Here is an 18,446-nt window from a genome sequence, read left to right as displayed (position 1 = left end):
GGAGGACATGTTTTTGACAAACTTCTTCGATGACGATAACGAGATTTCGATCGGTACACTATTTGATGAAAAACAAAAGAATGGAGAAACGGTCGAAAACTTCGTCAAAAGATTCCGGAACAAAGCAATGAACTGCAGAGATCCGGTCAGTGAAGACTTCATCCTCGAGACTTGTCACAATAATCTTTCATTGGACATTCTCGAAGCTATGGGAATGGCACCACCAAAGACTTGGAAAGACTTGAAAGTACGAGGAGAACGGGACATTCTCGAAGCTATGGGAATGGCACCACCAAAGACTTGGAAAGACTTGAAAGTACGAGGAGAACGGGCCGAACGATTCCTTAAAAGGAAGAAGACTGAAAGGGGTCAAGTGGCAAATAATACTCCACAACAGAATTTTGTCCCTAAGGGTAAAGGAAAGGCACAAGCGAATGCAGTGGACACCAACCAAACATTCAAAGTGCAAGCGCAACCGCAGCAGCAGCAGAAGGCGCCTCAACAGGTAAGATGGCAACAACAGCCTAAAAAACAGAAGACTTCGGAACCAAAATTCCCGAAGGTTTACTCATTCAAAGAGGATGAAGTTCCCGGTATTTTCAAATACCTTATAGAGAACAACAAGATCAAGTTGCCTCAGATCAAGGATCAGGAAGATGCTAAAAGAATTAATGATCCAAAGTACTGCGCGTTTCATAGAGCGGTGCATCATCCTACCAAGGCATGCTACGCCCTCAAGGACAAAATCCAAGCTTTAATCGATGTCGGGGTCATCACTATGAAGCAACCTAAGGAGAAGAAGGTGGGTGCGAATGCAGTGTCGATCAGTTTCGGATACGTTCCCCTGAACTAGTTTCAGCCTGAGCCAGTGATAAACGCGGCAGTAAAGACCGTGAACGATGATCCTCACAAACAATGTCAGAAGGGACTGGTGCCACACACAGCCTAAATGGCGAGATTCTTTGGGTTCACCCCGATCTAATTGGAGATGAACAATGGACTGGATCTTTTTCCAAGAAAAGGACAAAAGGAAAAGGTAAGTCTTGTTGCGGAGCCTCTGCTATGCCAGGAGAAGATGATGACAGAATTCTTGCTTTCCCGCTCTCTGAAGATGAACAAGAGGCCTTTGCTACCAAGAGTGGGAATGAATACCACTTCAAATATCTGGATGCCTCCGAGTAGTTAGCTAAACAAGGGGTGACTAAAGCTATTCCTTCCAAGACATTGGCGGAAATGGGGGTGATCGCGACTCCCTCGGCACCCGTAGTTGCAGAAAAAGTCCAACAAAAGCAAAAAGGGAAACTTTGCACCAGGAGGTCCAAAACCCGAAGCAGTCTCGATTCAATCTACCGATTAGAAGAGATAAACCGGGGAGTTTGAGTATTCCACATCACTTCGATATTATGGCACAACTAGCTAATATACCAGCTAGAATAATGATGTATGAATTGTTGCGTCTTTCAAAGGACACAAGGGAAGTGTTACAAGAGGCCTTGTCCAATTCTGAAGTTTTCCTGACTCGGATCAAGCCATCTCCTGAAAAACCAGAGCCGCCGGTCCAACACTGCAATCTCGCGGCACACCACTTTCCCTATATTTCTTTCACCAAAGAAGACATGCAGACGAAGAACTCAAAGCATGATCGGCCCTTGTACTTCACCGGACATATTGGCTCCAGCGTTGTCAACCGAATCTAAGTCGATCCGGGTTCCGCTGTCAGCATCATGCCGCTCCGATTGATGTATAATCTTGGAATACCGGCTAGTAAGCTAGCTTCCACGGGCACTACGATCTACGGATTCAACACCAGTGGGTCTAGACCATTGGGAAAGATTCGAGTAAAATTCCAGATCGGGGATTTGAAGTCAGAAGTCACCTGCTACGTGATTGACGCGGAAACATCCTATAACTTACTGTTGGGTTGACCCTGGATCCACGGTAATCTTATAGTCTCGTCAACTCTTCATCAGTGCCTCAAATATGTGGATACTAATAATGAATTCAAGACGGTGGTCGCGGATAAGCAACCGTTTAAGGGGTTGGAGAACTATTTTACCGATTCCCTTCTATACGGTGCCGAATCCGATACTGAACCATCGGCCCAAGGAACGGACAGCGGAGATGAAGCTGATACCAAAGCTGGGTTTGATTATGATGGTGGTTTTGTACTTAATGACATTGTACCCATTGTAATCAATCTTGACGATGAAGAATCATCGGAAAGTAGTTGTAACTGGCAACTTGCCGAAGATATTGCAATAAATGATGATTTAGAGTACTCGTTGTGTCTTGATAACATCACTAAGGAGCTGTATGATAACCCTGACTTGTATATGCCACTTCAATCATTTTGTTTGACAAAAAAGCAGGTACAAGATCCATGCGGGACGACACTTGTCATCCCTACAAAGACAGGGGGTGAAAAGGAGGTTATCTACGGTAAAGCAAGAGAACCTCTGATACCAGACCACTTCTTGGAAGAGGAAGACAATGATGATCAACCTGCCCCTCATCTATTTAGGTATAACACGAAAGCGCGCGATCTCATGGAGAAGTATGGATATGATTTCACGCTCGGAGAAGGTCTTTGCTTTGGTCAAGGTCCGCGAGTTCCGCCTCGAATGGCCTATGTACCAAAAGGAAAACCCGATGATTATTATCGCCACAGAAGAGGTTTAGGTTATGTCTCCTCATCCGATGACGAGTGTTGCTGGCAGGTTATCGATCAAATTGCTAACAAATGTAAAAATGGGGATTCTTCTGATTCTTCAGCTTGGGATTCTGACGCTAGTCTTGGTGAAATGTTCAAAAAGCTAATGTCGAACATGGCTACGGTCGACCCTGCGATAATAGAGGAAGACGATCAGATACAGACTTGGGAAGATCCTTGGGTTCATCACCTAAACATGCAGTATGCGATAGGTTTGAACAAAGAGAACCTCCTACCGAGGATCAACTGGTCCAAGTGAATATGGGAAACGAGGATAATCCGAAGCCAATATTCATTAGTGACAGCCTCCCGCCCGATGAGAAAGAAGAGTTAATCTCTCTTATCAGGGAGTACATCGATGTGTTCGCCTGAAATTATGAAGATATGCCAGGGCTCGATCCAAATGTAGCGGTGCATCGTCTTAATATTAAGCCGGATGTTAAACCTATCAAACAACAACAAAGACGGTTTCGTCCGCAGATGATGGAGGCAATCGAGTCCGAAGTTAAAAAGCTAATTGACTCGGGCTTCTTTAGGGAAGAGCAACATCCCGAATGGCTTGCCAATATTGTCTCGGTTCTTAAGAAGAATGGGAAAATCAGGGTTTGTATCGACTTTAGAGACCTCAACGCTGCCTGCCCAAAAGATGATTTCCCCCTTCCCATCACAGATGTCATCATCGACAATACGTGCGGGTTCGAGAGAATGTCTTTCATGGATGGGTTTTCTGGTTATAATCAAATAAAGATGCATCCGGATGATGAAAAGCATACCACGTTTAGAACACCCCTCGACGTTTTCTGCTACACGGTCATGTCCTTCGGCTTAAAGAATCCAGGTGCCACATATCAGAGAGCCATGTCGAAGATTTTTTATGAGCATTTCTGGAAGACTGTCGAATGCTACGTGGATGATCTAGTCGTAAAAAGTCGTGACAAGAATGATCACATCAAAGACTTAAAGACGATGTTCGATCTAATGCGAACCCATCAATTGAAAATGAATCCTACCAAATCTTTCCTCGGAATGTCCAGCGGCAAATTCCTTGGATTCGTCATCACCACTAAAGGTATTCACATCGACCCTGATAAAGTAAAGGCAATTAACGAATTACAACCTCCGAGAAATCTTAAAGAGCTCAGAGGATTGCAAGGGCGGTTGGCTTATATCTGTCGGTTCATCTCGAACCTCTCAGGAAAATATCAACCATTCTCCAAACTCACAAAGAAGGGCGTATCGTTCGTATGGGACGACGCTTGTCAAAAGGCATTCGAGAGTATTAAAGAATATCTCTCAAAACTCCCTGTACTTGTTGCACCAAAATCGGGCAAACCGTTCTTGATTTTTGTCAAGGCGACGAGCCACTCATTAAGTGCATTACTTGCACAAGATGATGATAACGGTCATGAGCAGGCAGTATATTATCTAAGCCGGACCTTGATAGGTATTGAATCTCGGTATCCCATGATTGAAAGGGAATGTCTCGCCTTGGTATTCGCAATTCAAAAGATGCGGCATTACCTGGTTGGACAGACTATTTATGTTATCTCCAAAGTTAACCCAGTCTGAGTATTCATGACACAGCCAGCTTTCATGAATTGGCGGTTAGCAAAATGGGCCTTGCTCTTGTCCCAATATGACTTGCACTTTAAACAACAGAAGTCGGTAAAAGGACAGGCCATCTGTGACCTCCTGGTAGCTAACCCAACTACGGATACTGCCGAGATATATGATGACCTGTCAGATGAAACCTACGAAGTCAACGCAACTTCGCACCAACAAGTATGGCGTTTGTACTTCGATGGTGCTTCTCGAGCGACTAATGTAGCAAGTGCTCCTGGATGTTCTAAGATTTCTTTTGGAGTTGGAGTTGTCTTAGTTTCCCCGGGAAAACATGTCATGCCTTGAGCCTACTCGTTGACCGAGCCATGCTCAAATAATGTAGCCGAGTATAACGTGCTACTCATAGGACTCAATTTCGCTAAAGAACTGGGGGTTGAGTATCTTGAAGCTTTTGGCGATTCTCAACTAATAGTTAAGCAAGTTCAAGGGGAGTATGAGGTCCGAAGTCAGGACTTAATACCATACCATAAGATGGCTGTAGAGATGGCAGAATCGTTCGAAGGATTCTTCATCGAACACATTCCGCGGTTATAGAACGCTTACGCAGATGCGTTAGCAGCATTAGCCGTATCTCTGGTGCAGCCTCCTGAAACAGAACAGTTTGTTACGGTAAGAACTCACCAACTCTTAGTGCCAATCTACGATGAAGATGACAAGGAAGAGGATGTTCAGGAGGTATATTCAACTCAAGTCGAGTTTGAACCCCGAGATCTGCGTTTCCCTATCATCGATTACGTCTTGAATGGAATCTTACCAGAAGATGTGAAAGAGAGGGATTCAATCCGACGAAGAGCAGCGAGATTCTACTATAACACGGAGAGTCGAACGTTGTACCACAGGGGGTACGATGGTTTACTATTACGTTGCTTATCGACAAAAGAAGCTGAAGAAGTCCTTAAGGAAACACACGAAGGGGTTTGTGGTGCACACCAACCCGGCCCCAAGCTTTATGACCAGATCAGAAGAATGGGATATTTCTAGCCTTCTATGATGAGTGACGCAATCGCGTATGCCCGAAAGTGTCATGCGTGTCAGATACACGCGAATTATATGCACCAACCTCCAGAGCATCTGTATCCTTCGGTTACATCATGGCCATTTGAGACTTGGGGAATGGATATTGTTGGTCCTATAAATCCCCCGTCAATCAAAGGCGACCGATTCATCTTAGCAATTACTGACTACTTCTCCAAATAGGCTGAAGCGATTCCACTCAGAAGTTAAGACAAGCAACGTCATCGCATTCATCAAACACCATATTATCTACCGGCATGGTGTCCCAAGACGAATTATACATGATAACGATCCTCAATTTGTCAGCAACGCCTTCATCAGGTTTTGCGAGAAGTTCAATATTCAGGACGTCTTGTCGACGGCTTACAATCCCACAGCAAATGGATTGGCTGAAGCCTTCAATAAGACTATCATAAAGCTGTTGTCGAAACTCGTGAAAACTAATAAACGAGATTGGGATGACAAGCTTGGCGCGGCTCTATGGGCCTATCGTACTACGGTACGTACACCGACGGGAGCAACCCCGTATTCTTTGGTGTATGGGTGTGAAGCCATCCTTCCGTTGGAAATACAAATTCCATCTCTTCGAATCGCTCTCGCAACCCAGATGACGACCGAGGAACAACATCAGAAACGTCTCGAAGAACTCGAGACGCTCGATGAAAAGCGCTTAGAAGCTCAACAGCATATTGAGTTCTACCAAGCCAGAATTTCCCGAGCCTTCGACAAGAAGGTTCGACAATGGAGTTTTAAAGAAGGAGATTTGGTCTTAACTGAAAGACGGCCTATGATCCTTAACTCCAAGAAGAAAGGCAAATTTGAACCTAAATGGGAGGGACCATTCGTAGTAGAGACAGTCTACTCGAGTGGCGTATATCGCCTAGTTACCAAGGATGGTGACCGGCTTATGATGCCGATAAATAACAAGTTCCTGAAAAAATACTACCCGTAGTACCTTCAGGATAACCAATGTATCAGGAAGTTCCCGGAAGAATACCACATGTGGTATTCTTAGGGATAACCCAATCACTGTAAAAGTGATAAAGAAGAGATCCACATTTAAGCTCTAAATGTCAGAATGTTTCCTTTTATTGTTATCAAATTCTCTAACTCTCATGAGTTATTTTGTGATATGAGATTCAATCCTTTGACAGATTAATCCTTCCTCGCAAAGCTATCCACTGATCAAATCAATTAACGGTGGGTCCACCAAAATTTCTATCCGCCAGTCATTGGCAGTTCTCGGACTCAATATGTTAGGTGGGTCCACCAAAATTTCTATCCGCCAGTCATTGGCAGTTCTCGGACTCAATATGTTAGGTCCTAATCACTTAGCATTGAAGTCCACCATTGAGTGTTAATACGAGTCGGCGTTCTCATTGCTTCTGGTATACCACTCTCTTTGCTTTCAGGTCAAACCTATAAAGTTAGGGCCAAAGCCAAATTCTCCTCTCGATTCCTTCCATGAACGAGAGGTCCACTTCCAATTCGAGCAATCAAACCTATAAAAGTTAGGATTGTCTCCGACCTCACTTAGTCAAACCTGCAGATAGTTAGGACTAAGATCAAGTCAACCCTTTCGATAAACGAAAGACTTCTATCTTTTCCCTTTCAACCAAACCTATAAAAGTTAGGGTTGAAATCGAGATTTCCCCTCAATAAATGAGGAATTCTTTTCTTGGATCAAGCGACCAATCCTATAAAAGTTAGGGTCGTTTGAATCTTTTTGATTTTCGGAATGGAGATCCCATTCCTAGTTTTATCTTTTCGGATTCTGGGGGTGGAGATCCCACCTCGAGTCTTTTTTCTAACTGGAGATAGAATATAAAATTTTACCTCTCCAGTGCTGGGAGATAGAATATAAAATTCTCCCTCTTCCATTTTCTAGTCCGTCTTTACCCTGAGAGAAGACACAATTCCCAACTTCCAATCCGCGCACTCTATGCACGGGGAATTTTATCTCGACTCCTAAATAGATATAGGCTTACACCTAACACGCGTTGCCGGTTTAGTCTTTCGCCAATTGAAAAGGACACCAGAGTCCAAGTCTGGGGAATTTTATCCCGAAACCTAAGAAGGGATGAGTCATCGTCTAACACGCGGTGCTGGGTGCCCTTTCCCCATAAAAAATGGTAAAGTCTATGTATTCAAAGTCATAGCATCAAGTCTAAGTGAATTAATACTCTTAGCACAACGTTACATGCGGAACGGACTAAAACAATCAGCATGCTAGCCCGATTCAAACGGTAATCGGTAAAGGCACATAAAACCCGTTGATGGCTGAGGGTTTGCCAAAAATCCTATAAGCATTATGTCCAATGGGTTCACAATCAAGAAACATCATGATAAAAGATGAACATAATTAAATCAAATGCTGGGTCTTTACTAATAGATCAAGTCAAAGCATACAGTAAAAAGCTCATCGGTCCGAACGCAGTCGGCGATCAAGAATATGAAATTCTAACTTAGAAAGCCTATCTGCATAACTCTACTCAAGTTCTGCCTGCAGATCAGCTCGGACAGATTCTTCGGAACCACTCAAGATCTTCGCAGCTTCATTCTTCAGCTTCATCAATCTCTCCTGCGTAGATCCTAGTCTCTCAAGTGCCTGTCCACGAGAATTCTCTAATCTAGCCAGCTCTTCTGCGATGATAGCACCGGACTCTTTGGCATACTTCAAAGCCTTCTTCAACCTATCTACTTCTTCACAGTTAGAATCCAAAGAACGGAGTAATTCGGCTCTATCCGTATCCTTTCTCGCAAGAGTAGCCATCAGCTGCACAATAGAATTCTTATGTGACTGAAGCTCACTGCCAATGGAAGATCTTAGGTCGCGCCACTGTACCAGTCTATGCTCCAACTGAGAAGATACGAAGGAAGAAGCTCCATTAACCTTCAACTCCTCCAACTCTCGGATTTCAGACTCCAGAACAGCAAAGTCGGTAGTGAGAGAATCAGCCAACTCTGGATATCCCTCCTCTCTGATCATCGTCATGTAGCGAGAAAAGGAACGTCTGAACTGGTCAAAATAATATCCTTGATGAAGAAGTTTCTCGATCATGCCGTCAAAAAAGAGGACAAAAAACCGAGATCCATGCGGAAAGTGTCTTTGTTGGGATCGGAATCGGCCAAAAGGGCGAGGACACGCTCATATGGAGATGATTGAGATCCTACAAGCAATAATACAGAAAGGTAAGAGACTCTCAAACATGATAAGAAATTTAAAGCGAAGTCAAAGCATATCAATACCAATAGAGGTTCCTGTAGACTGAGGTCCTACAATCGGTTCTGTCAGTCTAGTCTCAACAGGCTCCAAAATGACAGCAGATGTGGTCGTTGAGGGTATATCAACCTCTCTAGGTAAATCTGTAATGCCTCTCAGCTGTGGAGGAGAGACACCACCGTTAGGCAAGCTGGCAACGCTGGAGATTGTAGTCGTATCAGTCATAACGGCTGGGGCTATAATCACGCTCCTCTATTAGGCAAGTAGAAATTCAGGCAAATGAAAAGGATCACGGTGACGGAAATTATATGCATACCTGCGGATCCATTACCCTCAGTAAACCAGAGATGCCAGGAATCATAACTAAATCAGTCCCAGTGATTGGTCCTGTGATTATAATTCTTGGTTAGTCAGATAAAAAATTTGACAAGATGAAGAGAATTATATATATACCTGCAGACGAATCACTCTCAAAGGGTGGTCCTGCAGTCCCTCTGGTGGCCTGCTCCGCCAACATGTCAACTAACAGCCTAATGTCAGATCCTGAGAAACTCGACGCTGAGACATACGCATGTTCTTCAAAACCCATATCATGGAAGGCCTCGTCCTCGACTGGTTTCTCTAACAAAGGTCCTACACGAGAATTTAGAGGTTGGATATATACAAAAGACGGAAAAGAGGGAAGAGCTCAGATTTACCTGTAGTAGGGGCGGAAGATTCTTTTGCCCCGATATCTGTGTCTGGATTCTTCAATTTATCTAAAAGAAAATGAAGCGCGGGAATAATTAAAGGAGGAGTAAATCTTGAATTTCCTAACTCTTTCAATCGCTGCTCAAATAGGATATTACCGGAGTTAAAAATACCTGAGCATATAACTGTCGGCTCAACGCGATCAACCTGCTCAACATCCCTGTTTGTCTCAACATCCACAGGCTCGTCATGAATGGCATCACACATCTGCTGCACGAAACTATCCAAATGGTTAGAATCAGGGAACACAGAATCCCGTGGAAGTTCACCTTCGTCATGGTTTCCTGGAATATAGAACATGATTAAGTTCAGCAAATCCCAAAAGATGAATCATCTTAAAGCAATAAAGACAATGGGGTATTACCCTCTTCCCCGCCAATGGTGCTTCCTAACTCTGCTCCGTAAGTGCGCCGACCAGTATGTGGCTTATGAACGGTCTTTTTCCGTTTCGGAGTACGAACTCTTACGGAACCAACAGGTCGTTCATGCATGAACTTGGTACGCATCTCAACCTGTGCGGGAGCTTTGCCACTAAGTTGAGAACTCGCATAGCGAGAAGCAAGCGACTCGTGCTCGTCAACCATTCTACCTGGAGTGATAAGAGTCATCTTGTTAGGATAAGTGAATAAGACCTTTCGCTCTGGCTTTTGAAAAGCCAATTGAGGTGATAAGAGTCATCTTGTTAGGATAAGTGAATAAGACCTTTCGCTCTGGCTTTTGAAAAGCCAATTGAGATCTAGAAAGGATATGACGTTGATGGTGAATAAGACCTTTCGCTCTGGCTTTTGAAAAGCCAATTGAGATCTAGAAAGGATATGACGTTGATGCCGACGAAAGAAAGCCAGATCGGTTAATTCTAAAAAGAAAGAGTCTGACAAACCTGCGTTAGGTTCTTCCTTGTCAGTATCTATGTCCACATATTCTTCCTCAGAAGTCTCGTCCTCATCGTCAGTAGGAAGGAGCTCTTCATCATCCTCCATCTTGTCTCTGCTCAAAAGGGAGGGTTTGGCAGGCCTTTTCCCCTGCTTCTTCGAAAGCTCGGCCTTACGAGCAGCCTTGATAGTGATTTGAACCAAGTGCTCAGCCTCCAACTCTGAAAGACTCCTCACGCCTATAAACTCATTGGCAGAAAGGAACCACTTGCGGCTGGGGAAGATAAGCAACGGCTTGCGCTTAGATGAAGGAAGAGCAAAGTAGGCTCCAGTGCAGCCCACCATAGTCCAAAGCCATGCTCGGACGCCGTCAATAAGCCCCCCCTCAGTCCTCAAACCACGGCTTAGATTCCTAACATACAGTTGGTCGTAACCGAACTGGCGAACGAAGCGGCACGGAAGATAAGGCTCTATGTGACAATGATTCTTCACCCGTAGAACAAGATATCCAACCCGAATGTTTACCAACCAACGGAAACAACCAACGTCAAGAGAAGTTCGACCAGTCCTGGGTTTCTCCTCATCAATCAACACATCATCGTAACGGCCCAAGAAGCAAGGAAAACACTTGAAGAACTCCCTGCTCTTACGAACTTGGAGCTCTCGCTGTACATCAGTGAACGTCTTCCCGAACCATTTACTCCTTTCCAACAGCTGCACAAAAGGAATGGAGACATCAGCAGTACTAGGCGCCGACATCAAATCAGGACGGAGAAGAACGAGCCACGCCATCAGGTATGTATACGGAAGCTCGACCTTTACAGAAATAAGCTCGGTCGATGGTTCAGAACCCACCTGTGTAAAACCATTGACCAAATACCTAAGCCCACAATGGATGCCAGCAACCATCGCCGGAAGCAGAGAAAGCTCCCTCCCGTAAGCTAGTTGAACGGCAGGGAAGAGCACCTCAAGAGGTAAGGTGTCAGAAAACTGATATGGAACGACGCACTTCTTCAACCAGATGGCAAGATAGTCTGCTAACAGAGTCCTGGGCTGAATAGACTTATGTGCATGGCCAAGAAATGTCTGAAACTTGGTCCCTGTAGAAAAAGCTCCCTCAACACCGGTAGTAGTATAGGAGCAAGCTTCGGCCTTTTCCATCAACTCATTAATGGCAGAAGGTGTCAAAATATCTAACTCACGAATAGTTTCGCTTGGACCACCCTCCAAATGCTGGAATAGATAAACGGCGAACTGCTTCAAGCTAATCTGTCTCTTCCTCTTCGCCTGAGTGGTCACTTTGATTAGAGATGTATAATAGTGACACGTAAGATCCCAAAGCGTGTCGTACATATCAAGCGAATCCTTCTTCATCCACTCTAATTGCATGTTCGAGGGAAAGTACTCCTGGTACGGACAACCCCCCATTGGAAGGCCAGAAACTTTGTGCATCTCATGCAAAGCTAACCCTAACTCTCCACCGCAAGTCAGGAAGGTGTTACTATCAAGGACATATGTTTCTAATAATGCTAGAAAGTGGCGACAGCTGACCGAGAATCCATACATGGTGGCTCGTATAGGCGCATACAACTCGCTGCTTCTCAGATCACCCTCCCAACGTCCCAAGACGTAACTAGTCATACGGGTCCACCATCCCTTGGGTTGTGAGTAAACCCAACCAAAACATCTGAAATCTGGTGGAGGTAACTTCCTCCCGAGCTTAGCCAAACGATTCCTCACAGTAGGAGCAGCTGCTGATACCTCGTCTGGGGGTGCGGTATCAAGACCCAGAATCCCCGGTCGAAGACCGCGAATATAATTATGCCCATCGGAGCCTGGAGTCTTATGGTGGGAGATATATCCGCAATGAACTCTGTCGCCATCATCTGTGAGATTCCAGGGCATCCGTCGCTGTACAGCCTGCCCCTCCAAATGAGTAAAGGAATGCTGGCGGGGAATGGAATGAATATAAAGAAGAGCTCCTTCATCATTATTCAACCAATGCTCATCAGCAAAAGTCAACCTAGCCGGATCCTCAACGGAATCTCCAAACAGATAACCAGGCCTCTCTAAAGCCTGGGTGGAAATGGAGTCTACAGTAAAAGGGGCATCAGTGATCAACTGGCGTAATGAACGGCGTCCCCCATCTCGTATCAAATGGCAGGACTCATCGGAACGACTCCTATCAAACTGAGGAAGTGGACCAATAGCCTGCCTGTCAGCAATAGAAGAGAAGACCTCCCCACTACAACCAGTAGTAGCATGAGAGGGAAGGTTATCCGCAGGGAACTCAACTGCAACAAAACAAGGGTAGAGTCAGAAAATTATCCATGAATTATACAAGGATTAAATCCATCTCACAAGAGAGCAAGATAGGATCTTCCACTGGGCATTGGCGAGACGATTTTGAGTGTCCTACACTGGAAGGGTGGTATGCATCATCACGTAAACGATGTGGTAACATACCCCGATCTACACAGTGTAAGACAACACGAAATCGCCCTAATATGCCGGAAGACTTGAATTGGCCAAGCAAAACAAGTCTGAAACCTCGATCCCCACGAAGGAGGATGTCAGTTCTTCCTGAATGACCCGCGAAGGGGCCAGTCGAGGGTATAACAAAACCACAAATTTCCTGAAACTTCGATCCCCACGAAGGAGGATGTCGGTTCTTCCCGAATAACCCGCGAAGGGATCAATCGGGGATACGGAAAGGACACATGCTCACCCCCAAAAGAGAAAGCCGCAGAGGAAGATGCCGCGGGAGCCTCCCTCTCGCTATGCTACGAAAGGGAGCGACTCCTATGAAATCGTGGTCGGCGCGGAGACATGGAGAACCTGCAATGAAAATCGACGGGTCAGGTACAATCATAAATCTGAACACCCAAAAGTTAAAAGAGAAATTAAGAACTTTAACTAAAATACTATAAAATAAATAGGATTTTACAGTTGAAGTCTAATTAAACCTATGAGTTTTATGCGTGCAAACAAGGAGCTCACATTGCAGTATAAACCCTCTTGATGAAATTTTTTGTGAAATACCCAAAATACTCCTCGTGTTTAAGGCTAAATTTTGGTCAAGGACACACTCGAATTAGATCATGATCATCGTGTTTGTTCATCTAACATCCTCGATATCTCACAATCTAGGCAAATTTTGCAAATAAACCCTTCTATCAAAATTGGCAAATTTTGCAAATAAACCTCTACAAATTTCGGTTTGGTTTGCACATACTCCTCTCAAATTCTTGGTCATGGATTTGTGGTCTAAACCTTGGAAATTTTAGCCATAAAATTTCAGCCCTTTTTGCAAATAAACCCCCCTACAATATACAGTTGCTTTTTGCAATTAAACCCCTCAACAATGTTGAATGTTTTGCATGAAAACACCCCTCAAAGTTTGGGCAAATAAGTGTGAAATTTCAGTCCCAAATTTCAGTCCACTTTTGCACAAAAGTCCTCAAATTTTAGTCTATTTTTGCACAAAAGCCCCTCAAATTTCGGCCATAGTGTTGTTTTTGCATAAAACCCCCCAAATCTTTGTACATACACACAATCCATCATCAAGATCCTATCTTTTTTCACAAAACCTAACTCATGAGAACAAAAAGCTATGATCTTGGCATATAAATTCATGTCATACTCCCATTACAAGCATAAAGTTGCAATCTTTCTTAAAGGAGGAGAGAGTTTTGAAGGAGAACTTACCCAAATCAAGAAGCCTCCTTTGAGCTTGAAGATGAAGAAAAACCTAGCCTTGAGGGGAGGATATTTTCGGCCAAGAGAAGATCATAAAAAATCCGAATTTATGAGGAGATGGGAAGGTTTTAAAGAGGAGAATTCTAATGGGTTTGGAGTTCTTAGAGGAAGAGAACAATGGTGTTTGGATAAGAGGAGGAAGAAGATAGAGTTTAAGGGGGGAAAAGGACTCTCTTTTTGAAAATTTGAAAGAGGGAAAGTACATAATACAAAAGAAAACAAAAACAAAAAAAAGGGAGACAAATGTCTCGGTTTTTGAACCGAGACACCGTAGGGTGTCTCGGCCAAGGTTGAGACACCCACGGGTGTCTCAGCCCAGTTCGAGCCCCCGGATGTGCTTTTCAAACCTGAATTTCACCCATGTTTGTCGGTTATTGGATATTTTGACCAAATCAACACTAATCAACACTGGATGATCCAAAACCCTAAGGTCAACACGTGACCCTAGGTCAACGCCGATCAACGCGTTGCGATGAAAAAGTCAACGTATGGCGATTTAAACCCTAAGGTCAACGCCGGTCAACGCGTAACCCTAGGTCAACGATAGTCAACACGTTGTGACCAAAAGTCAACGTGTGACGTTCAAAACCCTAAGGTCAATGCCGGTCAACGCGTAACCCTAGGTCAACGTCAGTCAACGCGTTGCGATGAAAAAGTCAACGTATGGCGATTTAAACCCAAAGGTCAACGTCGGTCAACGCGTGACCCTAGGTCAACGCCAGGCAACGCGTTACGACGAAAAAGTCAACGTATGGCGATTTAAACCCTAAGGTCAACGCCGGTCAACGCGTAACCCTAGGTCAACGATAGTCAACACGTTGTGACCAAAAGTCAACGTGTGACGTTCAAAACCCTAAGGTCAATGCCGGTCAACGCGTAACCCTAGGTCAACGTCAGTCAACGCGTTGCGATGAAAAAGTCAACGTATGGCGATTTAAACCCAAAGGTCAACGTCGGTCAACGCGTGACCCTAGGTCAACGCCAGGCAACGCGTTACGACGAAAAAGTCAATGTATGGCGATTTAAACCCTAAGGTCAATGCCGGTCAACGCGTAATCCTAGGTCAACGCCAGTCAACGCGTTGCAACCAAAAGTCAACGTGCGACGTTCAAAACCCTAAGGTCAACGCCGGTCAACGCGTAACCCTAGGCCAACGCCAGTCAACGCGTTGCGATGAAAAAGTCAACGTATGGCGATTTAAACCCTAAGGTCAACGCCGGTCAACGCGTAACCCTAGGTCAAAGTCAGTCAACGCGTTGCGACCGAAAGTCAATGTCAGGCGATTCGAAACCCTAGGTCAACGCTGGTCAACGCGTAACCCTAGGTCAATGCCAACCAATGCGTTGCAATGAAAGAGCCGATGCAACGGAAATAGTCAGTTCTAAGTCAATTCAATGACACGAGCCAAACCCAACTCACCGGCTGTAGACTCGAGACTCCGACGACGGCCAGGCGATAAACGCAGCGTCGAAAGGACTTCAGCTATTCGTCAAAGCATCGAATAGAATGAAAATTGAAGGAGCCAAGAGTCGAAGCTAATTAAAGGTCCTTTACACTGATCAAGGCTGGACCAATCATATCCAAAGTATTCCAGCCTCTTCTATAAAAGAAATGAGTCAGGAACGCTTTGGAGGAGGTATCTCTAGGCATCGAAAATTGCCTGTAGGTCTCCGTGAGCAGCTCAAATCTAAGAGAAGATGAGGAATATCACTATCCAAGTCACAGAAGCTTGATTAACATCGATGAACGCTCGAAGTGAATCGACGAACTACGTGAAGTAACAGAATTTCAGAATAACGAAGACACGAACTGATCTGGAGTCTCGCTTACAAAAGATGAAACGACGCTCATATCCTAGCTAATTCACATGACCTAATCATTAGAACACTTATAGAACTCGCTCATCGGCTTTCAACGCACTTTGATCACTTCAAATCGAGTTCGTAACGCAGAAATTAGCGGCGGAGAACGGACCAAGTGTACGAAAAAGGGTCTCAGCCTGAGTTGAGACACCCCGAGGTGTCTCGGCACAAGCGAGACACCCCAAGGTGTCTCGGCCAAGGCCGAGACACCCTAGGGTGTCTCGGCCAAGGTTGAGACACCCAAGGGTGTCTTGGCCCAAGCCGAGACACCGAAGGGTGTCTCGGCCTCGCTGAGACGCCCAGGGGTGTCTCCAGGCCTAAAAATCAACCGTTGTGCAGTTTCAACCACCCGAACTCCCCTGAGCCTATAAATACAGCCTCAGGCCATCATTTTTTTGGATTTGGAATTTTGGATAATTGGCGAAGCCCTGCCGGACTGAAGATTGATCGAGTTCGTCAACGCAAGAGAGAGATTCTTCAGATCTGCATCACCCGCGTCCGTTCCTTAGGATTATCCCATTGCGATAATCTTAAGAAGAGCAATTATCTCGCCGTTGTCGAGATAAGCGCTTCTGCTTCTAGATTCCTTCGCGAATCGACGGAGTTCTGGATCTGATCTGATTGTCAGGTAGTCCATGAATATCGACGTCCCCGTCACCAGCTAAAGACCCACGCAAGCAAGAAACGACGAACGGATCTTGTGTTATTTTTATCGACGTCCCCGTCACCAGCTAAAGACCCACGCAAGCAAGAAACGACGAACGGATCTTGTGTTATTTTTAAGAAAGTTATAACCTTTTATTTTCTTTTGTTGAAACCTTGAATTCTTTTGTAAACAATTAATATTATAATGAATTCAGCAATGAAGGTAACTTTCAGTAAAAATAATTATTATGGTTGCTATGATCCATTGCAATACCCGCTTTTATTTCCGAAAGGTGAATCCGGATGGCATCGGTTGCTATGATCCATTGCAATACCCGCTTTTATTTCCGAAAGGTGAATCCGGATGGCATCAAAATATCATAAAAATTGATTGCTCCATCTCACCCGCTTTTATTTCCGAAAGGTGAATCCGGATGGCATCAAAATATCATAAAAATTGATTGCTCCATCTCAAAACATAACAATAATTCAAGTCAATTGCGATTCTCATCGGTACAAGAACTATTACAACAAGAACAGACATGTAAATTACTCATAAATATACTTATTTTAACATTTGTGGTCAATAATGTTTCTTCATATATTAAATGTTAATAAAATTTTTCCATATAGGTGTCACTATGCCAAAACAATCTCATGTTTCATACAGAGAATATTATTACTACAAGTTACAAATAAAAGAATCAGAACTATCTGTGTTGTTGCTTGCTGGAAGATTATTACAACAATTTGTAGTAGACATGTATATCAAACTTGAGACAACTAGACTTGATTACTTTTGGAAAAAACAATCTGAAATAAGATCTGAAGTGTATCAAGGAATAGTGGATAGTCTAACCACCGGTGAAACTCGAGGTGATCAAGTTGGGCAAAGGGTTATCTTACCTTCATCTTTCATTGGAGGACCAAGAGACATGCAGCGTCGGTATATTGATGCAATGGCTTTGGTTCAGAGGTTTGGTAAACCAGATATTTTTATTACGATGACTTGTAATCCGGATTGGAAAGAAATAAAAGACGAACTTCTAATGGGACAAGTTGCTCAAGACAGACCTGATTTAACATCGCGTGTATTCCGTTCAAAACTTGAAGACCTAAAAGATCAACTATTCAAAAAGAATGTCTTTGGAAGAGTTGGAGCGCATGCGTACGTGATTGAATTTCAAAAAAGAGGACTTCCACATGCTCATATCTTGGTTATATTGAAAGAAGATTGCAAAAACTTAATTCCTGACCAGTTCAATAAATATATTTCAGTAGAAATCCCAGATGTGTCTACTCATCCAAGACTTCATGAAATGGTTGTCAAACATATGATGCATGGTCCCTATGGGAAACATCGCATGGACAGCCCTTGCATGGTTAATCAAGAATAGACATCATTATCCACGACCTTTTTCCTCTAAGACGATAGTTGGTAAAGATTCATATCCAATTTACATGAGGAGGAATAATGGTAGAAAAGTATGTGTGCGTCGAGCAGAGTTGAACAACCAATGGGTTGTTCCTTATAATCCATATCTCCTTACCATGTACAATCTTCATAATAGCTTTAAAGTTTATTATTTATGAGAACATTTTAACAAAAAATATACTATATGAGAAAATCTCTAAATATGATATCGTCATATCTTCTTAACAGGTACAATTGCCACATTAATGTTGAGGTTTACTCAAGTGTAAAAGCGATCAAATATTTATATAAATATATATATAAAGGGCATGACAAGATCTCTATCTACCTTGCACACAATGAAGAGCAAAATAAGTTTGATGAAATAAAACATTTCCAAGATGGACGGTGGGTGTCAGCACAAGAAGCATTTTGGAGAATGCATGAATTCAAGATGAATGAAACTACTCCTCCAATCATTAATCTTTAGTTACATCTTCCAGATAAGCAATCAATTTGTTATTGGCAACATTGAGATCTTCGTGATGTAATAGGTTCAGAGAGATCATCAAAA

General features: G+C 43.7%; 1 protein-coding gene across 1 annotated transcript; it reads left to right on the top strand.

Moving 5' to 3' along the window:
* Positions 17,418–17,855, top strand: LOC109847212. The gene has a single exon (XM_020416454.1). The coding sequence runs from the start codon at positions 17,418–17,420 to the stop codon at positions 17,853–17,855; it is 438 nt and encodes a 145-aa protein (XP_020272043.1).

The sequence above is a fragment of the Asparagus officinalis genome, chromosome 7 (genome assembly GCF_001876935.1).
Source record: "Asparagus officinalis chromosome 7, Aspof.V1, whole genome shotgun sequence".
NCBI lineage: Eukaryota > Viridiplantae > Streptophyta > Magnoliopsida > Asparagales > Asparagaceae > Asparagus > Asparagus officinalis.
Note: the sequence above shows the minus strand (reverse complement) of the source record. Positions and strands in the feature narration are given on the sequence as shown.

Excerpts from the sequence above, each read along its gene's own strand:
- LOC109847212 (XM_020416454.1), top strand. The coding sequence starts at position 17,418 with ATGGCTTTGGTTCAGAGGTTTGGTAAACCAGATATTTTTATTACGATG.